The 26976-nt window shown below is 41.7% G+C and overlaps 1 protein-coding gene across 27 annotated transcripts in view; it reads left to right on the top strand.

The window, feature by feature from the left end:
* The window catches only part of SRCIN1 (SRC kinase signaling inhibitor 1), a 1481450-nt gene that overhangs the window by 1323044 nt on the left and 131430 nt on the right, over positions 1 to 26976 (top strand). For 24 of the 27 annotated variants that reach the window (XM_068262488.1, XM_068262500.1, XM_068262499.1 and 21 more), the window contains 4 exons: positions 4722 to 4874; positions 9114 to 9245; positions 14471 to 14599; positions 18939 to 20189. In XM_068262488.1, coding sequence (XP_068118589.1) covers positions 4722 to 4874; positions 9114 to 9245; positions 14471 to 14599; positions 18939 to 20189 — 1665 coding nt within the window. The remainder of the gene's footprint in view (positions 1 to 4721; positions 4875 to 9113; positions 9246 to 14470; positions 14600 to 18938; positions 20190 to 26976) is intronic. The other 3 variants (XM_068262491.1, XM_068262506.1, XM_068262513.1) reach the window with 3 other exon arrangements.

The raw sequence follows: 26976 nt of genomic DNA, 5'->3' as shown, positions 1-26976 counted from the left end.
GAGCCAATGAAAATGTGTAAAATATTTGTAAACAGTGCAGAGACCAACGTGCAGGAAACAACCAAATCAAAAACTTACATAAGGCTGATCAGACTCATGGGAGCCCCCTCTAGAGGTTCCCTGCATCGAAGGCACTTCCCCATTTGTCCCAAGATATGTAATACACATCTCGTAATCACTTAGGTCATCGTGCCCCAGTTGCTAGACAGCGGTGTCGGCTGATCCCAAGCTCTGCCGAATAACTACCGCTTGGGGAATGCAGGGAAAACCCCCAAAAAGCATTTTGCAGAAGGTAATTTGAAGTACCTGAAGTCAGAGACATATGTAGGCTGCCATATTTATTCCTGTTAAACAATACCTGTTGCCTGGCAGCTCTGCTGATCTCTGTTGCTGCAGTAGTGCCTTAATCACACACCTGAAACAAGCATGCAGCTAATCTCGTCAGACTTCAGTCAGAGCACCTGATCTGCATTGATCTGTGTGCTCGTGCAGGGTCTATGGCTAAAATAAGGCAGAGGCAGAGGATCAGCAGGCCAGATGGCAATGTGCATTGTTTTAAAGGAAATAAATGTGTCGACCTCTATATACTTCTCACTTCAGGTGTGCTATAAAGTGAAATTTGACTTTTACAAAAAAAATGTTTTCTGCCACATGCGTCAGTGCTGCACAAATATTTTGAAAGAATATTGTAAGAAAAAATATATAACTTACAGCCAGGTCAGGTATGAGGTTTCAAAATTAATATATGCATAAACAACATTTCTTTCCCAGTGTCAACAATCTATACTCTTTAGTACAGACAGCCTGGGATTTTCCTCTTTATGTGTGAGCAATTATCTGGATGGATTGATAATATTATGGATTCTTATGGTGACCGAACAGACTAGACAAAAGCTCACATGGTCTCTGGATCATTGTGGGTGTTTCACATTATTTAAAGGGGCACTATATTATAGCAAAATTTAGGCTACTAGGAGTACCCTAGTAGCATTTTGCAAATGGGAAGAGCAACACATTTGAGGTAGTGTTTTTGTTTACAAAGGACACACTGGATCATTTATAGCACACGCACAGATCCTGGCGTCAGTAAGGCAAGCGACGTCCTCCTGCCCTGATGCCAACTGCAGCTGATATTTCTCCTTTCAGTGCTGTAAAGCCCGTACTCGTAATGCAGGCTCAAAAGCATGTACTGAAATGTCGAAGGTAAATAAACAGGCAGCTGCCTGTTTATTTACCTAAGACCTTCCACAGCACATATAAGTACTTGCTGCTGACTGCGCCTGTATTACCAGGACTGGCTTTGTCCTTACAGCATGGAGAGGAGAGATATCAGCTGTTATCACAGCCTACCTGAACAGAGGTGGACGTCACTTGCCACTTACTGACGCCAGGGTCTGTGAATGCGCTATAAATTATCCTATCCTGACGACCTTTGTTAACAAAAACACTACCTAATATGTGTTTCTCTTCCTAATGGAAACATGCTACTAGGGTAATACTAGTAGCCTACATTTTGCTGTAGTGCCCATTAAAGCAGGCAGAGTACAGAGGGGCTGTTTTTCATTATGGTGTTCCTACTGGGTAGCTTGGTAGTGAGATAAGAGATGCAGTAAAGCAACATCACAAAACAGAACCTTAAAGGGGCACTATGACGAACAATTGTAAAATCTTAAATATGTGCAAATATATATATATTCTATAATCTATGGAACTGAGGCGATTTATGAAAAAAATGTCCACACAAAAAATAGATACAAACAAATCAGTGCTGCACAAGTTTTCTTGTTATTACATTGTGCTGAAAATTGTGGAATAGTTATGTTTTGTAAACTCCTCAGGAAATACTGCGCTCCACTGGTAATAGCACACTCACAAAGTCAGGGGATCGCAATTACAAGAGGTTCACTCCACCTCAATCAGAATTATTTGGATTAATCACTGCGCATGCTTCAATCCCTGTAAAATCATAAAAGCATATAGTGCCCAGTACTGCTTATGTCAAGCTGTCATTGACACCTCGTGACGCACACCTGGGGGTAGTGCCACCACTTTGTAGGGGAAATATAGCAAGTCCTCCCTCTGTGCCCGCACTCACCAAAAGCGTGTTTTGCTCTTTTGCGTATCAATATATTGCTTTGCCAGCCAAGGAGATCCAGGCAGATATAAAACACAGATCCATTTATTGAAGTAAAAACATCCCGCCCCTGAATAAGTCACGGAGTGTGACGAAACGCTTAGGGCGGAGTTGGAGAAGCGCATGGACGTTACCCGGAAACAGGACGAGCAGTGGGAGCGAGTGGCTTTGTACTTTCCGCGGTGGAGCAGTTACTTGTATCCAGTGAACTGTAAGCTTGCGGGATGTTTTTACTTCAATAAATGGATCTGTGTTTTATATCTGCCTGGATCTCCTTGGCTGGCAAAGCAATATATTGATACGCAAAAGAGTAAGACACGCTTTTGGTGAGTGCGGGCACAGAGGGGGGACTTGCTATATTTCCCCTACAAAGTGGTGGCACTACCCCCAGGTGTGCGTCACGAGGTGTCAATGACAGCTTGACATAAGCAGTACTAGGCACTATATGCTTTTATGATTTTACAGGGATTGAAGCATGCGCAGTGATTAATCCAAATAGTTATGTTTTGTACACAATAAAAAAAGCGAGCAAGCTAAATTTAAAAAAAGGGAAGTCCTTAGTAGAACTGGAAACACACACACAAAAACAGGGATTTATTTAAAGAGAAACTCCAACCTAGAATTGAACTTTATCCCAATCAGTAGCTGATACCCCCTTTTACATGAGAAATATAATGATTTTCACAAACAGACCATCAGGGGCCGCTGTATGACTGATTTTGTGCTGAAACCCCTCCCTCAAGAAGCTCTGAGTACCGCGGTACTCTGGGCAAACTGCCACAATGTAAGAATGTTCACAGACAGGAATTAGCTGTTTACAGCTGTCTCTAACAGCCAAAACAGCTAGGAGCAGCTACATAACCTGCCCACAGTAAAAATGTCACCATGTAATAAATGTCAGAATGTAAATCGGGGAGAGGAAAGATTTTACATTGAGCAAACACTGACTAAATCATACATACATAATTATGGTAAAAAATTAAGCACTTTTTTTACTACATTATTTTCACTGGAGTTCCTCTTTAACCTCCTTGGCGGTATGGACGACTTAATACGTCCATTACCGCCGGAGGTTGCCGCTCAGGCCCTGCTGGGCCGATTTTTATCAAATAAAAAGCAGCACACGCAGCCGGCACTTTGCCAGCCGCGTGTGCTACCTGATCGCCGCCGCGAGCAGCGGCGAAAGAGGGTCCCCCCAGCCGCCCGAGCCCTGCGCAGCCGGAATAAATAGTTCCGGCCAGCGCTAAGGGCTGGATCGGAGGCGGCTGACGTCAGGACGTCGGCTGACGTCCATGACGTCACTCCGCTCATCGCTATGGCGACGAGGTAAGCAAAACAAGGGAGGCTGCTCATTGCGGCCTTCCTTGTTAATTCTGATCGCCGGAGGCGATCAGAATTACGCTTCAGGAGCGCCCTCTAGTGGGCTTTCATGCAGCCAACTTTCAGTTGGCTGCATGAAATAGTTTTTTTTTTACTTAAAAAAAACCCTCCCGCAGCCGCCCTGGCGATCTTAATAGAACGTCAGGGAGGTTAAAGCACTTAGTGAATGGGAGTTGCTCTGTCCAACTGCCAAAAAACTGTGTAGCGAGCAGGGAAGCTGGCCAGCATCATTGTTTAAATCCATTTTAGGGAATATCTTTATAAAGAATAAAAGCCTTGCTGGGAATCCCTATGCAGAGATGGATTAGTCCAAAACCTGTCGCTTCTGTCAGATTTCTACTGCCTACTGTAGGTGAAAGCAACATAGGAGAAAAGTAATATATGGCTCATTTTACTCTGGAAAAAACGTACTTCTTATTTGTCTATATTTGCACATAAAATTAAAATTTTTCGCCATAGTGCCCCTTTAATTTGTAAGAAGCAAACGTGTTTCCTCGTATACGGGATACGGTGTGTGTTTGTGTGTGTGTTTCCAATTCTACTAAGGACGTCCCTTTTTTTTCAATTTAGCTTGCTTGCTTTTTTATTGTGTACAAAACATAACTATTTCACAATTTTCAGCACAGTGTAATTACAAGAAAACTTGTGCAGCACTGATGTGTTTGTAGCTATTTTTTGTGTGGAAATTTCACTTTCATAAATTGCCTCAGTTCCATAGATTATAGCCATAGAGCTTATCATGACAATATCTGTCTTCATTCAGAGCAGACTGATTGTCAGAGATTCTCCTTGCATGGGAGAGGTTATGATTCTCTGACCTAGGTGCCTCGGGATAGAGCGGTCTCTTGAGGAACACATGTGAGACAACAGCTTGGTTGTCGTCTATTAGACATATCTTTCAGCTTCTGCTGTGCAGTCTCCTCTTGGACATATGTTCAGTTTTCTCCTGGTAACCCTGGCCACATTTTGATTCTGAGGTGGGCTGGTGTTTCTCACAGAAAGCCGAAGGCTCTACATGATGTCAGCTGATGGCCCAGCAGAACATCTGCTTTTCAGATGAGGCTACCTTATCCTTTGAATGCCTCTGTTGCTTCATTTACATTCTTCAATTGCCATCTCCATGCTTCCATATGCAGTTCTTCCATTGATCACCAGCTACATATCCCTTTTATCAATGGGATTAGCTGACTTCCTACCTCCATTCCAGAAGTCTGACTCTGAGGAACTGGAGAGCCAGAAACCTCAGGTGAAGCTTCGCCGGACTGTGTCAGAAGTTGTTCGTCCAGCGTCCACCCCGCCCATCATTGCCTCTGCTATAAAAGATGATGATGATGAAGATCGAATAATCGCAGAGCTGGAGGTCAGTACAGCTGCTTGCACTAGCTGCCCAGTGCACTTTTTCTATACTTACCAGCACAGTAATACCTGCATGCCATTGCCTGTACACTAGTTATCAGAGTCTTCTTGACTCAAGGGTGGATTCTGCAGATGCCAGTAGATCCTTGGCTTGGCATGCATAACTATATCAGGGAGAGAGAGTGCATGTTTCCAAGATCACCTGCTCACAGGGAGAAAACAAAGTTTATCATCCAGGAAAATCAACCTCTACCAGTTGATTTCTGTCCCCCCTGCATGGTTGGCTTTGTGATGTTAAAAGTATAAGTGAACACATTTTGTGACAATCGCCTTATATCTGTAGGCACCTTAAAATACAGCTCTACCCAAAACCTATTTATTTTGTTTTACATAAGAGGAGGAAAGGGTTACAACTTCTTTGCAGTTGGATATTGCGTACTGTGTCATCATTGACAGATTGTCTCTCACTAATGGTCTCTGTAACACTGTTGATGGAAATGCAGAGCCAGCGCTTCCATTAATGCAAGGGAAACAATTGCTCATTGGCCCCCAAGAGCTGCTGGGCCCCCAACATCCCCCTTAACTGTTATGTGGTCCCCGGAGCCCCTGAACAATAGCAGCATTGGCATCTCACCTGTCCCGGCGGCCGGCATGCTGTTCCATTCCTTCATGCTCCTGGTCTTCTTCCTGCCTATTGTGACCGGGGCATGTCATCTGCTTATGCATAATATGCTCCGGTCACAAGAGACAGACGGCAGGAAGAAGACAGGAGCAGTGTGCTGGCTGCCTGGACAGGTAAGATACGATGCTGTTATTGTGTAGGGGCTCCAGGGAGCACATAGTAGTTAACGGGGAAGATTGGGGGAGGGGGGGTAGGCAGACTGTTTGGTGGTCCCTGGGGGCTGAGTTTGCTGGGAGGTGAGTAATTTACCTTTGCCCCGGGGCCCCACTGGACCTTGAACCGTCCGTATGGAAATGAGAGCATAATAAACAATGACAGCAATAAAAAACTGATAGATAATATAACCCTCACTTTTAAACATTTACTGCAGCAGGAATGCAATTGAATTCTCCTTAACTTAGACCTAGACAACATTAAAATGTAACTGCACTTATAGCTTTAATTACATTTACCTACTGCCCCCTACACCTACATAAAAAATATAAATGACACAACCTACTTTGATGTACAAGCGTACAGATAATACCACATTGACTTCTATGCTGTAGCGCCAAGAAGTAAACATATACAAGCAGCCACTCTGCTGCAAATGCAGCTGCTTCTTGCTTGGTTGTTACCTTTTTTAGTCTTGTCTACCAGTAAGCACACGTGTAGTATACAGGGAGTGATGAATTATTAGGCAAATGAGTATTTTGACCACATCATCCTCTTTATGCATGTTGTCTTACTCCAAGCTGTACAGGCTCGAAAGCCTACTACCAATTAAGCATATTAGGTGATGTGCATCTCTGTAATGAGAAGGGGTGTGGTCTAATGACATCAACACCCTATATCAGGTGTGCATAATTATTAGGCAACTTCCTTTCCTTTGGCAAAATGGGTCAAAAGAAGGACTTGACAGGCTCAGAAAAGTCAAAAATAGTGTGATATCTTGCAAAGGGATGCAGCACTCTTAAAATTGCAAAGCTTCTGAAGCGTGATCATCGAACAATCAAGCGTTTCATTCAAAATAGTCAACAGGGTCGCAAGAAGCGTGTGGAAAAACCAAGGCGCAAAATAACTGTCCATGAACTGAGAAAAGTCAAGCGTGCAGCTGCCAAGATGCCACTTGAAAGGTCAAGACTGGGCCAAGAAGGTTTTATGGACTGATGAAATGAGAGCGAGTCTTGATGGGCCAGATGGATGGGCCCGTGGCTGGATTGGTAAAGGGCAGAGAGCTCCAGTCCGACTCAGACACCAGCAAGGTGGAGGTGGAGTACTGGTTTGGGCTGGTATCATCAAAGAAGAGCTTGTGGGGCCTTTTCGGGTTGAGGATGGAGTCAAGCTCAACTCCCAGTCCTACTGCCAGTTTCTGGAATACACCTTCTTCAAGCAGTGGTACAGGAAGAAGTCTGCATCCTTCAAGAAAAACATGATTTTCATGCAGGACAATGCTCCATCACATGCGTCCAAGTACTCCACAGCGTGGCTGGCAAGAAAGGGTATAAAAGAAGAAAAACTAATAACATGGCCTCCTTGTTCACCTGATCTGAACCCCATTGAGAACCTGTGGTCCATCATAAAATGTGAGATTTACAAGGAGGGAAAACAGTACACCTCTGTGAACAGTGTCTGAGAGGCTGTGGTTGCTGCTGCACGCAATGTTGATGGTGAACAGATCAAAACAATGACAGAATCCATGGATGGCAGGCCTTTGAGTGTCCTTGCAACGAAAGGTGGCTATATTGGTCACTGATTTGTTTTTGTTTTGTTTTTGAATGTCAGAAATGTATATTTGTGAATGTTGAGATGTTATATTGCTTTCACTGGTAAAAATAAATAATTGAAATGGGTATATATTTGTGTTTTGCTAAGTTGCCTAATAATTATGCACGGTAATAGTCACCTGCACACACAGATATCCCCCTAAAATAGCTAAAACTAAAAACAAACTAAAAACTACTTTCAAAAATATTCAGCTTTGATATTAATGAGTTTTTTGGGTTCATTGAGAACATGGTTGTTGTTCAATAATAAAATTATTCCTCAAAAATACCACTTGCCTAATAAGTCTGCACTCCCTGTAGAGAAGCTTGGATCTGTTTATCTGGTGAATAAATCTATAGATGGGATCATCCCAGGCAGGAAGTACCATTTACGGATGAAAGTACTCAGTGGGGGCCAGCATATAACTGCACTTCAGTTGATAAATGCAGCTATGTTTTAAACAAAAAAAACCAAAAAAATCTTTTTGGAGTTTGTTAACTTTTCTTGCCCTGTCAAAATCCCAAGAAAAGTTTTGGGCAGAGCTGGTCTTTAACCCTGTTGAGCTTTAACATATGCTGAGGAAATGCATTGGCTGCCATAAATAGTCTGCATGTTTTTCAGTATGACTTCATGCTGCAAAGAGATATTGCTAAGCCCTGTGTAGTGCGTGGTTTGATATACCTATGAGCAGGGTTTGTTGCTGTGTTCGTTATGTGAGTATGTATAGACGCTTTCTGATGGCTGGAAACTATGCTATGCTTCCACTACATTACATTTCACATTTGTTCAAGCTGCCCACTGTAAAGTTGAGACCAAGAGCTAGGAAGAAACAATCTCCCATGTATGTTTTAACCATGATTAAGAACCCAAAATACCTGGCTGTCCATATTTGACAGGGATAATGCATGCCTGATAAGTAATGGAGGGAGATCAGAGCACTCTGATACTCACCCAATTATGGCAGAAGACAAGATGACAACTTGGACCTCAGTGAAGTGTGACAATCCTCAGCATACATCTTCAGGGTTTAAGAGTTGACCTGTTGAATCGTTACCAGTTTTTTTTATAGTTTCCTCTAACATAAAAGCATCTGCAGCAAAGAAGGATTAAGACAAAATGGGTCCCAGTAGCTTTATCTCCCAATAATAGTCATTTTGGTAAACTGAAGTAGAAGAGGGGTCAAAAAAAGGTGGCAGTTGAGCCCTTTGACACCTACTAGACCCCAGGCATCTGCCTAGGTCGCCTTGTGGATGATATTGCACTGATCTGCAGGGTGGATTGCTATACCCATACATGCATAGCCTCGTGCGGCAAATAAGCATGCATGAAGGTTAAGGGGAATGGAGATAGTTGGGAAGTTGCAGCATTTAAAAATGCCTTGATGCCAACTGCAGTCCACTGCAGTATTTACAGTGCACAACCTATACATCTATACAGAACACTCCTTGTTCCTCTGCAGCACAGAGCAGTATTTGAATGCTTTATGTCCGCTAACGCAGGTGCTGACAAATTTATCATATTTATTCAGGATGATGTGGAGTGTAAATATCGTAACATACAGTTCCTCTAGCAGATTTGTTCTATAAATAAAATCATGGCTCACAGGCGTTGATTTATCAGGACCAGAGCAGAGAAAAAGGGGGCAATTGCCCTGAGAAACCAATCAGATTTCTGGCTTCATTTAAAATCTGAGAACTGATTGGTTGTTCTGGGTAATTTGGCTTTAGTTTTCTTTGCATCCTACTTGATAAATCAACCCCACAGTGTATCTATATGTGTTTTCTGTTTTCCATTGTGCTGTATTTGACTTCTCAGGTATTTGAAAGAAGTTCTGGCTCCTTGTTTATCCCTCAGTTCCAGTCTGAGAACACCACATCACCCCCTGTGGTGAAACGTCCAGCACAGCTGTGGTCCAATGAGGCCACCATAGAACATGGAGGATGGAAGGTAACAGCTTGTGTCCTGGGCAGTATGGCCCGGTCTGCTGTGCACTTCTCACAGTCTATCCTTCACTCTACTTCCGCCTATTTAATCTCTTTTAATCAGCTAATGCCTCACTTCCTCTCTCCTTCACTTCTCATCTTAACCAGCCTACTAACGCCCTGGAGCACGGTGAGAGCCATCTTGCCTGTCACTAATGTACACCTCTCCAAAACAGGCACTCTGGATCACATGATAACTGCATGTCTCCACCCCTTACTGATAACTCCTCAAGGATGTCGTCATAATTGATAGCATGGACTCATTATTACAAAAATAAGCCTAATCCAGTATTAAATGTGTCGCTTACCACTATGGGTTGGGATATGAAACAAATCTAGCATTAGATCACTTACCATAGACTGCTATATATTCCTTTGTCAGACTGTGATACTAATTGTGATGGAGAAATAGCAATGGCGTGGACATATGAATTAGGGGTTTACCTGACGTGTTGTGCAGGCTTTGTCTTTTTAATAAAATATATACGATGTGATTGAATGCTAGCTCAGTGCGTAGGCAGTCTTTTCCTGAAAGCTTTCCATATGCATTGATCTCAGGATTTCCTTTTGTAGCTTGAATCAGATTAGACATTGTTCACTAGCACTGGCTGCTTTTCATTGAGCTGTCCTTCATCGATGTTGCAGAAGTGAGGATGATGTTATGCAGTGAATGCTTACAGTAAAGCAGTATTATGTGTTCTGAGAATTCACAGCTTCTTACTGGAAGAATTCTGTGAAATTAATCTTTAATCTGTTATGTTTTTTTTTATTCACACAATGTATCTTTAGTAATCAAATGAAAGATATAGATTAGGGTTTTTTTCCCCCCCATTTTGTGGTCAGGCAGTGTAGTCTGAATAATTGCTGAACAGATAAACCATTTAGGGAGGTTGTTTATTACCGGTATATGACTATAGACCTCAGCTGACCCACAAACTGTTGTAGTCGTGAGGCAGTAAAGCGCTGCTTATCAAGAAACAGAACAACATGGCTGCCACCATGCACATATGTAATAAAGATTATACATTCAGTCCAAAGCAGGATAAAATTCCTTTACATACCTCAGTGTGTGGTGCTCATTTACCACTGCTGCCCCTCGGCTATTTCAATTGAGCGTTTTGAAGAAGGTGGTCTCTGAGGTGTGAACCTACTCTGTTGCTAAGGTAATCTGTTTATTTAGAAAGTTATAGCAAGACCCTGTTTATGTGAGGGGCCTATTAATAAAGCTGTAAATTTCCTTTTTTTCAAAAACATTTTTTTTTTAATAATGGCACTTTTCATGTTTATTTTTTAATGTAGTTACAGTATACCTTAATGAGTGCCTATAACGGAGACTAGTTGCCAAAGAGAAACCATATTCATGAAGGAACTACATGTGCAAACTGCCATGAGAAAAACTACTGTGAAGATTGAGAGAAAAGGGTGTGGTACCTTTACCTCAGTAGGCAGACGTTGTTTGTTGACTCATTCCTAAATGATGTAAAGGGCAAATTGTTAAACTACAAATCTCTGGGCACTGGATGCTGATAGCTAAATAAGCAGTACATCTGTAGTGTGTAGTGAGTATACTTTGTATGGTGGCTACCTTTGATTTATTTTGGTGCAGGAGGTGGCAAGTTTACTTTAAAGTGTTAGGGTTCTTTTACCTAAAGAGAACCTGTGGCAATTTGAAACCAAAAAAAAATAGATTTACCTCCTCCAGACCACCACCAGTGCCATGGACCCTTAGGAACTTCGCAACCAACTCCTCTTCATGCATGAACATAGTCTTATTGCGCCTGCACGAGTGCATCCGTGTCTGTGTAAATGCTCTGAGCTGCTCGTGGTGGATGAGGCTTAGGCTGATTGGGTAGGCATAGCTGTACTCCTGCATGAAAAGGAGCACAGCCACTATAACATATCTGACAAGCTCTTGATGCATATGTGCTGACAGTCTGTGCGTAGCAGCAGTGGTTACGAGGAGTACACGGGAAGCCTCTGGACTATCTAGAGCAGCCTTTCTCAACCTTTTTACCCTGGAGGAACCCTGCAAATAACTTTTGGGTCTCAAAGAACCTCTGCAAACATTGTCTTTGGTCTGAAGAAACCCCTGTATTTCATTTTCAGAAGGTCTTTAAAAGTAGGTGAGGCTGTTAATTTTTCTACCTCCTATTACACTGCCACTCATTATACTGTGCTCATTATTATTCTGACCCCCAATTTAGTGCTTATTTTTACAGTACCCCTAGTATAATGTGCTCTATTATACTTCCCTCACGATGGGGTAAAATGCTAAGGAACCACTGCAGATTCTTCAAGGAACCCTGGTTGAGAAAGCCTGATCTAGAGGTTTCCCTCTACCTAGGCAATTTTCTTGATTTTTTTTTTTTTATTCGGGCCGCCTCACATACCAGTACATTTTAAATATGCTTAAAATAACTTAAAATGGATCTCTGATCAGTAATGCAATACGTCAGTGGTTATGTTTATATTACGTATATATTAAAAAGAGGTGTCAACAGAAGCCCATACTTTCATATTTTTTGTCTGTAGATGTTATCAGCACTTCAACCAATGGATGATAATGAGTGTAGAAAATCTGCTCACAACTGTAGAAGAAATGTGAAAAATTTTAAAACATATTTAAGATGTCAGTGCACACTGCAGTTAGTTTACTGGCAGTTTAAGCGCAGTGCAAGAGCCTATACTGTACATTGGGAGGTGACGTGTATCTTAGGAGGTAATAAAATAGATCATTCAAGTATACTGCGTTATTGATCATTGCCTCATTTTAAGCACGTTTGAGTACACTAACATTTTAATATAGACATGTAATAAATGCCTGCCGATGGCAGTGCAGTAGCGTTATTTAGCACTGGATTGTGACATTAGAGCCAACAACTGTTTCTGGATAAAAGGCAAACAAAGTTGGAAGCATAAAGCGAGTTCATTGAGGCTTTAAGGGCCCAAATACATTGAAAACCATGATCAGCATCACAAACGCGCTGTTATGCTATTGCAATGTTTTTTTTCTATGTATTCAACATACATTCTGCTGGTGATTACGCTGCTTTTGGGTGGGTTTTCAGAGCGCGATTGTGATTTGCAACTGCAAAAAAAATAAAGCAAGAATTCAAAATGGGCGATCCCTACATTTTCTTGCGCTCTTATTTAATTATTATTTAGTATTTATATAGCACCAACATCTTTGGCAGTGCTTTACAGAGTATATAGTCATGTCACTATCTGTCCCTCAGAGGGGCTCACAATCTAATTCCTACCTTATTCATAGTTATTTTTGGGGAAACCAATTATCTTATGTGAGGGATATGTGAGGGAGCAGGCTGGTGTTGTACTTTGTTCTCTGGTTGAACTCGATGGACGTATGTCTTTTTTCAACCCAAATAACTATGTACATTTTTGAGAAGTAGGAGAAAACCAGAGTGCCCAGAGGGAACCCACGCTGACATGAAAAGAAATTGCAAACTCTGTGCAGATGGTGCCCTGGCTGGGATCCGAACCAGGGATCCAAAAGCAAACATAGAAAAAAATGCTACGTGCGCTTAATTTTGCGTTTGGGTGAAAATCAAATTACACCTGTGTAAAAAAGGGTACCGTAATTACTTTGTTACTCATGGCACCCTTGCAATCAGGAAAACGCATGTGCTTTGAAAATCTGATTGAAGCGCACACGGTTTGAATGGGCCCTAAGTGACTCTTTAACTGTGACCCCAAATGTGGGACACTGACACCTATTAATGGGAATCTCCAACCTATCAAGTAGACAGTCCTTGGCTGAGATAAATATTGTATTTAGACCCCAAACTCTGATTGAATACTGTTGAATAACTGGAGTGGAGAAGCCTGATTTACATACAAGTCAAAGAATCGGTCAGCACACCAAGCTTCTCGTGAGTGAGAAATGAAATGAGCGAAAAGCTTGGTGTGCTGACCGATCCTTGGACTTGTATGCTTTACACAGGGTGTTGCTTTGCACGCAAGGTTATGCACCCAACTAATACAGCAAGATGTGCCACTCCGAAACTACCTACTGTTTTACATACAAAAGATTTATTCACACCGGACATTAATGTGTTTCTCTATTTTATTATTTACAATGCGGAGGCTTATTTCCATGCCTCCCAACTTTTGAGATAAGAAAGAGGGGCACTTAAACCACACCCCTGCCACACCCCTAATTATGCCCCCAACACACCTTATTCATGCATATCATAATAAAATTCATAGGAAATATATGTTGTTTTATAATTCAAACCCGACTGGTCCTTTCAATCCTGGTTCACTTCCCTATATATTAACATTTGAAAATAACAAATATATTCATTTAAAGGATGGGAATAACGTTTAGTCAATTAAACACATTTTTCAGTAGAAAAATACATTAGATCTTTACATAAAGCCTGAAAGAGGGACAAATAAGAAAGCAAGAGGGACGGTTACCTTCAAAAGAGGGACAGTTGGAAGCTATGTTACTTCTCTTGGCTGGAGGCTATATGAAAGCTGCAGGTGAACCTTTGTTGTTTCAAGCCAAGCCATCCTCTCCTTGTTATAGTCTTACAGCAGAAACGAAATTCTTCTTGATTCAAAATATTGCACTGCTTAAATTAGGTCTATTTTATAAGGGAGCTAGTGGGGGGCAGTCCCGTTCTTACATTCAGTTACGTCTCTTACATGTAATGCCACAATATAGGGGATTCCACATTAGCCACAGTAATACATTTCTTAGTTAACTTCCAATGACTGACATTTCAAATAAGAAACCTCCTCATTAACCATGTCTTGACATTTTCTGCATCAGTCTTTTCTGTCTTCTTCTATAGTCTAAATAGTGAGATGGGCTCTTTTGCTTGCTGGCCCTTGATCCAGTAAACATGACAAGAATCCAGATCAGTCTCATCATAACCTATGCTATGTGTTCTGCTCAAAAATTACATATTCAGCTTTGGACTTTACAAGTCTTCTTTCCTCTTGGCTTATTCTGTTCCTGTGGACCTCAAGACTCTTTGTTTTCTTACTAACACCACAAGAATCATTGACAAGATTTCCTGCTATCCTTGGAAAACCCCTCCCGTTCTGGAAGTAACAGTCACCTGATTAACCTTCTTCTGTCTCATACTGTGAGGTCTCTCCTACCCTGCTGTCCTCCTTTCTTCGCTGGAATTGTCACCTATTTCTACTTCTGTTACCAAGAATGATATCACTGGGCACATGCTGAAAGCTGCAATCCTGTCCTGCCAGGCTTTTCAACCTACTGAGAAGGATGAAGTTCCTATTCCTGTGTATGCTGATTTGGGATCATCACTGTCTCATCGGACCTGGGTGAGTTTCAAGGATGGAAGTTCACACTTCATGTTGTCTTCTATGTGTAGTTCACATAAGTATAAATACTGTCGATAATACAGGAAACCAATGACCTAAAAATACAGCAGTATAGTCCAGAATACATATTTGTGTATATATTTTAACAGGCAACATTCTTAATTAATTCTTAATTCTAATAAAAAAAAGAATCAGAGTAGGACATTAAAATGTCTTGGAACCCATAAAAGCAGAACACAAGAAAATAAAAATACAAAAGTTGTAGATTATAAAAATGATCTATTAAATTATAAACAGCAATGGGTGATGCAAAATATATTCATTGCACAAATATAACCTTGCTGGAGGAGAACAAAAGTAGCTAAAACGTAACTTTTAAATTAATCTACTTAAAACCATTAAAAGGATGACCATTAAAAGGATGACCATCTAAACGCACACTATTACTGTAAACTATACACTACCCCACACAAACGCTACATGCTTCACACCTTCAAATTAGGAGCTTTGTTGGGGGTACAAAAGTGGCCAGTGCTAGAGTGCTATAGTGCTAAGATTCAAATGTACATAAATACAACATTTAAAGCATATACCGCTTATTAATAGCCATTGGCTTAGTCAGCAGGGCTGCTGACTAAACCAACAGGCTATTAATATGTGATTTCGCCTTCCTCTGGATCAACAGGGATATGTGAGGGAGCAGGCTGGAGTTGTACTTTGTACTGGTTGAACTCGATGGACATATGTCTTTTTTCAACAATAATAACTATGTAACTATGTATGTAGCCTGTGCAGGATGCTAGGCAGCTGGTATTGTGTAAAAGGAAATAAATGTGGCAGCCTCCATATTCCTCTCAGTTCAGGGGTGCTTTTAGCTCTGGAGGGCTACATTGGGGGCACTAGGGTCCTAGCTTAGCATAGCTGAGATAGGAACAAGCTTCATAAACATGTAAGTAATGTTCTCCTCACCATCTCCTGAACTTCATAAGCATGGATCTGTGTAGCTTGAGAAAAGTTTAAACATTAAAAATGTGAACTTGCAGCTCCTATATGGGATATTTAAGGTGCAGATCTACATAAAGGGTAATTCCTTTAGTGCAAAAATCTGTGTAACATATTACTATAAGAGTATCTTTCAACTTCATTCTGTATATTCTACAACTTTTTGGGGGAAAGCACAGCAGCAGTATACAGCGAAAATACCCAGAATTCACCTCCTTTTGTGCGTCTGATTTACATTAAGTTGAATGCCCATCGGCAGATTGGGGATCTCTGCCAAAAAACGATTGTTCCCTGATCCATCTAGCCTAGTCGTTAAGGGGCGTTTGCAGTGCCGGAAATAAACTATTGCGTAAACGATCAATTACATAATTGTTGCAAAACCACCGCAAGTCAATGAGGATTGTTCCGAACCTCAACTACTTAATTGGACGTGTCGGTCATTCAAAAATGATCGCTGCGGGTGGCGTGCGTTGATAAACTCTGTTTAACAAATTCTGGTGTTGCACAATATCGCAAAAAAAAAAATTGTTGCACAAAATCGCCTGCGAAAATCATTTTGTGGGTATGGGCCTTAAGTCTGCACAAAGCAGGAAGTAAAATGCATTGCTCCTTTCACACCCCTACAACTTTCCTGGTTGGACTGCCGTGACATATTCCCTGCATAGGAAGGAGATGGCCTTACATCTATTAGAATAGCTCTACAGTGGATGTAAAAAGTGCACACACCCCTGTTAATATACCCAGCTTTTGTGTGATGTAAAAAAAAGATAGCCCACAATAAATGATTTCAAAACATTTCCCACCATTAACGTGACTGTAAATGTATGCGATGCAATTGAAAAAAGTGTGCGCTTCCTTAAACTATCACTTTGTTGAAGCCCCTTTTGATTTAATTACAGTGTTCACTCTTTTTTGGGTCTATACCTGGCATCAATAAAAAAGACTTATTAACCTTCAATTACCTTGATTTTCTTTACATTTTTTCCAGTTGCCTTCTATGGCAAAAAAAAAGGTTTCCAGAGAGCTTGCAAAGCATCAAAGGGGTCTTGTTGCGTAAAGGTAACAGTCGAAAAAAAAGTTTAAAAAAATGCAAGGCATTTGATATTGCATTGAACTAAGAGAAGACAGTCATGAAAAAGTGAAGAAATGTGGGACAACAGTGACGTTGCCAAGACTTTGGACGTCCATCTAAAAATGATAAGACGATAACAATTGGTCTGGGAGGCTTTTAAAAGGCCTACAGAAACACAGAAGAAGCTGCTGGAATTTCTGGCAAGAACTGGTTGTGTACTACATGTAACAATAATCTACCATATTCTCAGGTGTCTGCTAAAAAGTTGAAGATAAGTTGAAGGAAGTTTACCTCTCAAAACAACATTGACCCCTAGCATACATCCAAATCTAGAAATGAACTGCTTCACCAGGTGAAAAATAAATATTTGGAATGGCCGAGCCAGAGCCCAGACCTAAGTCCAGTCTGATCTGTGAGGAGACCTGTCAGAGGGCTGTGCACAAGAGATACCCTTGCAATCAGATTTGAAGTGTTTTGCCAGGAAGAGTGGGCAAATTCTGTACTGACAAGTAAAGATGTGCCATGCTCCTAAATTTCTTCACAGGAAGACTGAATTATTTATTTAAATCAAAAGGTGCTTCAACAAAGTATCAGTTTGAAGATGTGCACAGCTTACTACACAATTTTTTTGTTTTTGTTTTCCAATTGCATTGTAAATGTTAAACGTCACATTAAAGATGAGAAAAGTTTTTGAAATTATTGTCGTCTCACTCTTTTTAACAGGGGTGTATACGCTTTTTATATCCACTGTACATATTTAGGATAATTACTGAGTAACAGCTGACAGTAACATAAATTAGTTTCCCCAGTCAATTGTCCCAGTCATTGTGTACTGAAGTGCTGGTAAGGTCTGCACATTTGTATAAAATCATTGTAGGCACACAATTTGTTACAAAAGAAGAAAAAGCATGTTAGACGTAGATAATTCAAAAATGGATCCGCCCCTCCTGTAGCTAAATTACTTTGAGCATAGACACAGACTGATTATGCTGTGTGTACTGGAGGTAATGTACCAGTATTATAAAATGAATAACGTTAACATCCAGGTATATTACATTATTGATCAAAAACCAATTTTAAGGCATTTTAAGCAATTTTAGAGTGCACTAACCTTTTAAGAGTTATTTGAATGTTGCTTTTTTCGTGGTGAAACATGACATATCTCTGTGAGTAGACAGCTGCCATCTCAATAGATTCTCAATAGATTATTATGGACTTTTAAAGGATACCTTAGCGCAACGTGAAATTAAAAGGGGGGGGGCAGGCATGTTTAGTGGGCTCTCCTCATGCCCACCGCTCCCTCCCTCCCCCCCCCCCCCCCCCGGTAATGCCTACCGACCCTCCGAACTTACTCCCTGCTCGGGTTGGCTGCGGCTGACTGCGCAAGAGCCTGCGTGTGACGTCACAACTGCATGGTGCTCCTGCAAGGAGGGCTCCTGGATGCGGGCGCGTGAATAAGGACGCTCATTGCCGGGCAGCGCCTGTGCAGTCAGCCGCGACCACCCAGGAAGTAAGTTGGGGGGGTTGTTAAGCTGTACCAGAGATGGACAGAGGAGAACGGGGGAGTGGTGGGCATGAGAAGAGCCCACTAAACATGCCTGCTCACCCCGTTTTTAATTTCACTTTGCACTACAGTATCCTTTAATTATGGTCTAAAGCTTGGCCATACACCCATCGATTCTTCTGATTGATTTTTGACCTATTCAATCACTTTGAACAGATCTGCTACTTATCTTTTGCTCCAACATGTTTGCTCTTAACACTTTAAGTTTTGTGTAGTGAAACACCTGATTGGACATGTTGAAAAATCTCTAAGTGGTGGGTGATTGACCTCCCCATAATGTTGCACTGAAAGGAGAAATAAAACGCTTGTGATTTCATCAATGCTCAGTAAATTTTTGCTGAAATCTTTTGAAATTTAGTTTGCCATACATGGTAAGAATCAATCACTAACTAATGAAATTCCAGTCATATACGGATGGATCGGCTTGGCATATCGGGCCAATCAACCTATGTATGGCTAGCGTAGCGAGATCTTCACGCATAACCGTATTAAAATATTTTATTAATTGTATCCACAGAGCAAAAAAGGTGGTACTTTCTTTAGATGAAGTACTTCTAAATTTTAACTACAGTATCGATAGTATGTTAACTTATGATTTTAGTTTTATTGTATCTATATTGTTCCAACATACTTTTTTTTTTTTTTGCATCAGTTTGATAAGTACATTTATATTAAGTTTCATTTTTCTGTCTCCTCTTCAGGAATTATCTGTCCCTTCTGTAGTCACCAGGAAATTCTCTCTGCCTCAAATTATTCTAACAGAGTGGAATTCCAATCCACCGTCCCCAGTAGAGGATGAAAGTACATGTAATGACCATTCTTCCATTTTAGACAACACAGACATTAGTGATATTAGTGATGTCATGCCAGAGAAAGTAACAGAATGGACATACCCATCTGTAACTTACCAACAACAAAGGACGTCTGCAGACCAAGACGACACTCCTCAAGCCACGACTGGTCACCAAGGGTCTATAGACAGTTCCATGTACTACAGTAAAAACCTGCAGTCCCAGAATGCAAGTCTGTACAAGGCAGCTCACAGAAACTCTGATCCTGGCATTGTAGGCTTTATGATTACAGATGACAGCATTGTATCACTGACAGCAGAAGAGAAACAAAAGTTACAAGAAAGCAGAGATGTGTTTGCAGTGCAAGCAAAATGTATGGGAAGAGAGTATAATAGATTTTTAACGGACGATGCCAGTAGTCAAACTGAAAGCAAACCTGTTCTTGTTTTGTTAAATGAGCCAGAAAAGCTGGAAAATGCATATCAACAGTTGCTGGACATAACGCAGAGTGTATTGGTAGGAGAGGAAGCACTGAAGTGCCTTCAGGATGGGCAAATAAGTACTCCTCTGAGAAATGAGAGTTTTGAGGAAAGTGGGGAACATAGATTGACACCTGATACTGACAAACTTGAGCGGGTCCAAAGACTGTCCGAGACTCCAGTGCCAAAGCCGAGACATCTTCAAGGAAAGGAACCAAAGAATCTGGTTGTTTCCCAAGAACACAATATAACCTTGTCACATGCTATCCATTCAGGGGCCACCTCCAGGCTCCGAGTCATTGATGTTCAGAAGATGATGAATTCTAATGCTACAGTAGACAGCAGTCCCTTAGATATATTAAGTAGCAGTGTCAGTGAAGACAGCAGTCACATGGCTTGGAAGAGTATGGACATTTGCAGGAACACCTACAAACGTTTGGATAGTCTGGAGGAGAGCATTAGAGAACTTGAACTCACCATAAATGAAATTGGTGTACAGTCTTCTGCTCTTGAGAAAAATGCCTATGACACAACAGTGGATATGAACCAGGAGAAACCTGATTTACTACACATAAATGGAAATTTGTCAGATGTAATATCACTACAAAACAATGAAGACCAGGACATCAGTGGATCAGCCAGAACTAAACCACCCTTGCTTCCAAAGCCTCAGCTCCCCAAGGTGCCACTACTGGCCTTTTTACCATTTTGATGCTAAAAAAAAAACCAAAACAAAAAAAAACCTGATTTGAATGCCCTTATTGTGCAAAAATGTATTTTAATGCCTGCAGTCACATGCTAACTTTGTACTATGTAATGTTGTGGTTGCACAGTCTGTGCCTGCTTGTAAACCCAGTTCAGCAAAGGCACCCTGTGCAATGCATTAACTGCTGTTCCTGAGTCCACATTGAGGTAGTTACAGGTGAAAAGCAGAAAACTTTCCCAATTTACTGACATTGTTGTTTTTAGGTTGTGTTGTGGAATGAAACCAAAGCACCCCAAAAAAACCTACATAAAGCTAGAATGTGAAAACTCTATACAGCTAGTGTCCTGACTGGGCCTCAATAAACCTTTGTGCAGCCACATCCCGGTACTCCGGCCCGGATTTACATCATAGGAGCCTATAGGCACAGATGTCCTGGCATCCTAGACTTCAATCTCCACAAACCTACAAATCTCCACCAAACTGCACCACAAGTGTTCTGACTGGCCCAGGTGTCACTTCTCCCTTACTTTCTTTGCCCATCATAGGTAGTTACAGTTGCCACTTAGCATTAGATGGCCAGAGGTAACCTCAGTATTAAGTTGCCCCTGACTGAAGGGAGATCTCATCAGTGGAATGCCAACACTCAGGTAAGTAACCTCTCATTTACCCAGGGCTCCGCATAGGGAAGAAGAGAGGGACGTGCAGACAGTGCCATAAATCAGTACATAGGGTGAGAAGAGAGGTGGAGAGGGAGGAATGTGCAAATGTTGCTGAACTCTTGCTTTCTTCGGGACTAGGCTGGCCAGAGCCCGGTCATTTTGGGTTTTGGCCAGCCATTGTCCAAAAAAGGAAGAAATGTTTGCTTATTGGCCGCATCCCTCTGCCATTTTCCAAATAATTGGCCTGCCAGATCTTGAAGTGGCCAACTTTGGGATCTGGCCCTGACCTATACACTTATTTTACAACTGTTGCAGGTGGCTGGCTTTGTAGATTGGCAGCTGTAGCATATGGTAATTGGTTTGGTTACTACTTCCATAGTGGAGGTAACACCCATAAATGATGTCAAGTTGTTTATTAAATAACCTCACACTTTATCTTTCTTAAAAATAGGTAGATCTGTAACTTACATATGCTAAAGGAATTATTATGAATCTTACCCTCTGGCTTGTAGTGGTTACTGCGCTGCAGAGAAATAGATTTTAATTTCTGAGATCAATGTAAAAAAAATCTAACTTCAACGTCTGGCCTTCTTGTGTGGAGTAGACTATCATAGCAATTGTTATATCAAAAGTATCACAGTTATTGTTGTCAGTAACTAGCAGGGATTGCTATGTCCAAGTTCCTATTGTCCCCAAGCAATGCCTTGGCGTAATCCAGAGAATCTGTGTTCATTTAGCCAAACCCAGTAATGCTTCCAAAGTCTTGATGGTTTTCTTGATGAGAATGGACTACAACAGATTGGTCAGCAACTGTGTTTTTTACTGGCTGTGTTACATCGTGAGAATCTCAGCCGCTGGAGAGATACGTAGAGACCAGTTTGGTGTAGGTTGTTCTAGGATTAGCTAGAAAACAAGACTGAAAGAAACCGAGAGCCCAATCAGGTGTAGTATTTTCCACAAATATGGAGATATAACGGAATTAAATTTATACTCCCAAGTCTGGGTTACCACATAGGCAACCACTGAGACAGCAGGTGGGGAGAATTATCACCTGACCCCACTTAGGTTTAAAAAGTCGCTCTCTATAGACAGGAAAAAATGGGGATACACCCCTCCACCGAGGGTGGACTAAGTACTCGGATAAACAACGATAATAGAGGCGCCAGACAAGTATAAAATAGGTTAAAACCCGTCTAAAAGGAGGGAAATGTGTGGATTCACCTCCCCCAAGTACACAAATGACCAGGCTAATTCAGCCGTTAGATATACAACTGTATTTATTTAAAACAATTCTCCAATAGTGATGCAACGCGTTTTAACGGGCCAACATCCCGCCTCATCAGGCAATAGAACAAGGAGGACACAGATCTAGGTCAGTAGACAGCCAGAGTGCCTCTATTTTATACTTGTCTGGCGCCTCTATTATCCTTGTTTATTCTAGGATTAGCTAGGGCTAGGAGTTGAAGTGGCTTTCAGACTAAAGTAGTTTGGTTTGGGAACAGTGCAGACTGGACTGGGGCAATACTGTTAAAATTGGGAAAATATGAAATGGTGTGTTGAGCAGACTGCTCTATAGCTTGGAATCCATACTACAGTGGTTTGCAAAAGTATTCAGCCCCCTTGAAGTTTTCCACATTTTGTCATATTACTGCCATAAACATGAATCAACTTTATTGGAATTCCACGTGAAAGACCAATACAAAGTGGTGTACACGTGAGAAGCAAAACGAAAATCATACAGGATTCCAAACATTTAAAAAAAATAAATGGGGGGGTGTGGCATTTGCCGTGATCCCGCCTGTTGCAGCCCATCGAAATTCGCCAGACGTGGCTTACTAGCTCTCCGACACATCCCCGCTTCTGCATGGGAGGTCGCCGCGCACAATCCTCCAGCCGAAAGAGCACTGCGCTTCCCATTCCTTCTCACTGGGGAAATTCCAAGATGGTGCCCGGAGACAAACAGCGTGACGCCTCGCCCGCTCAGGCTTCTGATAACAGCAGCGTTTCCTCCATCCAGCCAGCCACTAAGAGCAAACGCAGGCAGACTTCCTCGACTAAAGGTACGGCAGACTCTGACACCCGTGACCAAGGCCCTATTGAGCAAGATAGAGCAGCTCCTGCATCGCAAGCTAGATGAAGCTTCCACTCTAATTACCACTCAACTTAAAAAGAAGATTTGCAAGCTAGGCTCGCTGATCACCGACCTTGAACAGCGCATGGACTCTGCTGGAGTCGCGATAGAAGCACATGATAAAGACTTTGAAGCTATGCACTTAAAACTAGAAAACTTTGAGGGCGCCCTGCGGGAATCTCAGGATCAGGGGCATTCCTGAAACGGTCACTGACCTTACCTCCACAATAATGGCCTTATTCTAGGAATTAGATCCTGTGATCCCTATCGACAGACTTGAATTCGATCGAAATTCATAGAGCACTTACTCCAGTTAAAGGATACCCGAAGTGACATGATGAGATAGACATGTGTATGTACAGTGCCTAGCACACAAATCACTATGCTGTGTTCTTTTTTTCCAACTATAAAACACTTCCCTAGCAGAAAATGATTTCTGAGAGCAAGAAAGAGGTAACAAGGGGAATTTCTTATCAGTGAGGGTCACACTGTAGTCACTTCCTGTCTAAGTCAGGACTGAGTCAGCCACTTACATACCTGATATTTAACTCTTTCAGGCAGAGAAAGAAAAAAAGGAACTCAGCAAAGTTATTTGTGTGCTAAGCACTGTACATACACATATCTATCTCATCATGTCACATGTCACTTCGGGTGTCCTTTAAAGCTGAAGCCCCTCCTCGAGACATCATTGTGAAACTGACATTTTACAACACTAAAGAAGCGCTCCTGCGTGCGGCAAGAGACAAAACTGATCTGCTTCTCACTGACCAGGCACCAGCTACTGTGCAGCGTAGGAAAGCTATGAAACCTTTTCTTCAAATACTGATGGTGCATAATATAAAGTATAAATGGGGCTTCCCCTTTAAGCTGCTTTTCACCTACAAATCAAAAAAGATTGCTGTTTCCACACCAGAAGAGACCCAACAGAAATTTGAGTCGCTAAAACTGCGTCAACCAGCAAGCTCCCCCACCTAAAGGCCAACTTTCCACCTCTTCGGCACCAGTGAGGGAAACCGTAAAACCACGCCGCACTACATCTAGGAGAAGAGGGGGCTCTTTATCGCCATCAAGGCTGTCTGACCCAGGATGAATTACCAAGAGATCCCTTTGCTGTTATTACCACTTGATTGCATCTCAGGACTTAGACATACTCATTATCATTTACTGTTGAGGAAGCCTGTTAATCTGGCCACATTTTTCTCTTTTGCGGAACTCAATCGCAATGTTATATGCTGTTTTGTTTCCATTCAGAACTCCATTCTTGGTTACGCAGTCTTTCCACTGGCAGCCTTAGAGAGAAAGGATGATACTGTTTGATTCCACCTTGTCGGAACCGTTCTACCGTAATGATATGTTCGTACTAACTCTCCTTTTTTCCACAGGACAGGCACACTAGAGCTTGTTGGCTCCACTGACTATCTGAATTGATCTATTTGCTTTCTAGGTCTATATGGTACTATTAGCACTGAAGGTCCTAATCAGTAGATTTCTGTGTCTGTCTTGAAGTTATAGTATTGGTTTTCATTGAGACCTAGTGTCCACAGAGAATGTGTTGTTATATTTGATTATCTTAGTTCATGCGTTTCTGAAGCTGTGACGAGCAATATATAACCCTGTAAGAGGCTTTAGTTAGTAAGCAATGCGGCCGGAGGGGGTCACGAGATCCCCCTTGCCACACTAATGGCTCAGCTTCTGACTTCATCAGTTGCACTGTCGGCAGTCTGTGTTCTCCGAACATAGGCTCAGCCGATTTATACCTTTACATTGTCTCCCTCTATTTGGTCTCCATCCAGAGGGACACAAATCCTTCTTTTCTCCTTACTTTTCAGGTCTTTCTTTTTCAAACTTTTCTTCCTTCCTACTGTTTCTTTAACTTACCTTCCTTTTAGACCTGCCTACTTCCGGGAAAAAGGGTTCATTTCAGCGGCTCCTATCTCTAAGCTATTGACCACAGGTTTTCAAGATGGCGTCGCCTACTAGCTCGGACAATCTAACTGTTATTTCCCACAATGTCAAAGGCTTCAACTCTCCACAAAAGAGTGCTTTGGTTTGGGTGTTGGAACACCCTCTGGAAAAATACACCGGAGACAAAGAAGGGGGGAACCCAATAGTGTAGCAAGTCAAGATAAAGTGTAAATATGGAAGTAAAAGAACTCCTCACAAAGGTGGGTTGCAGAGGGGCAACCAACCGCAGGAAGCAGGTGGAGACAATAAACCCGACTCCATTCAAGGGGGTCACCGGGGACCTGGATGTGGTCGCACTCCTTAGGAAAAGAAAGGAGACAGATCTCTACCGTGGTAGGACCATGGATGCTCTGTCTCCGCCCCTCAAACGGGTGGTGTGTGGGGGTATTGGATGCACTATTTAGGTAAAAGAGGCGCCCTGGTATATGATAAAAAGCGTTTAAAAGCAGTTTAAAAATGAAAAGGTAATGAGGCAGCTTACCTCAATGACAAAATCTTTGTAACAACAAAAGATTTTATTAGTGATAGCACAGGCAATGTGTTTCACGGGTCTGAGCCCGCTTCCTAAGGCCAATAGCAGTGCCAAACTAAATATGTTTAGCTTAGGGAGCCTCTCTTAGAATACCTCATTACCTTTTTGTTTTTAAACTGCTTTTAAATGCTTTTATCATATACCAGGGCGCTTCTTTTACCTAAATAGTGCTCCAGAAAAGAGGGCTAAAGCCGTTAAATATTATAAATCTTGTAAGGCTGATGTGGTATGCCTACAAGAGACGAGGTTCTCGGTCTCCTCCCATCCCTCCTACCTCAATTACCATTACCCCCTGGTATTCAACTCTTGTGCTAGAGAGAAGGTGAGAGGTGTCACAATTGCCTTTAGTAGGGGTTTACCTTTCAAATGCACTTTTCAAATTTCTGACCCGACTTGGAGGTATTTATTATTGGTTGGGACACTGCACGACATAAAATTAACGATAGTCTCTTATTATGCACCTAATACATTTCAAGAATGTTTTCTCTCTCATTTGATGCAAGTAATAGGTCGTCATAGTGAAGGAATGCTACTTTTGTGTGGGGATATTCACGCTGTACTAAATGAAACCCTGGACAGATCTAGACCACATAAACACCTGACCACACAACAGCAAACGGGTGCTCCCTGTCCCTCGGCAGTCTATACCCTTTTTCGCTCTGAGGACCTCTTTGATGCCTGGAGAGAGTTAAACCCCACAACCAGAGACTACACTTTTTTCTCTAACCCCCATGGAAGTTTTTGTCGTATTGATCACTTTTTCCTTCAACAACGCTATCTACCTAACGCATACAAAGCAAAGATTTAATCGGTCACCAGGTCTGACCACAACCCAATATCTCTACAGTATAATTATCTTCTCTGATCCCAAGACGCACAGATTTTAAATGGTGCATGAATGACTCCCTCATTTCAGATAAAGATATACTAGAGAAACTACACACTTCTATTCGAGAGTACATCGAAGACAATCAGGACTCCGTGACTTCACCTATCGCTCTTTGGGAAGCCTTAAAATTAACAATTAGGGGGCGCATTATAGGACTGGCTTCATATAAAAAATGACAACGCCAAAATGACATTTCTGAGCTAACCCACAAACTAGAACTAGTTTAATCCGATTGGAAATATAATCCAACTCCGTTGCATAAACTAGAATGGAGCAAACTTAGAGCTTAATTGGATCTAAAGTTGTCTGACCTAGCGGAAAAACAACTGAGTTAGCAGAAGCATAGGTACTACCCCTGGGCCAACAAGTCACACACTCTACTCACTAACAAGCTCAAGAACAAAGTATACAAACCACCTACATTGGCGGCTTGTTTACCCAACGGTCAGACAACTTTGGATCCTTCCAAAATCGTAGCAGGATTCCATGACTTCCTGAGCAAATTATACGGCCCCCAAAGTGACTCTAGCATACACGAAATAGACACTTTTCTGGATGGGATATCTCTTCCACATATATCCCCTAAA

The sequence above is a fragment of the Hyperolius riggenbachi genome, chromosome 12 (assembly GCF_040937935.1).
Source record: "Hyperolius riggenbachi isolate aHypRig1 chromosome 12, aHypRig1.pri, whole genome shotgun sequence".
Classification (NCBI taxonomy): domain Eukaryota; kingdom Metazoa; phylum Chordata; class Amphibia; order Anura; family Hyperoliidae; genus Hyperolius; species Hyperolius riggenbachi.
Note: the sequence above shows the minus strand (reverse complement) of the source record. Positions and strands in the feature narration are given on the sequence as shown.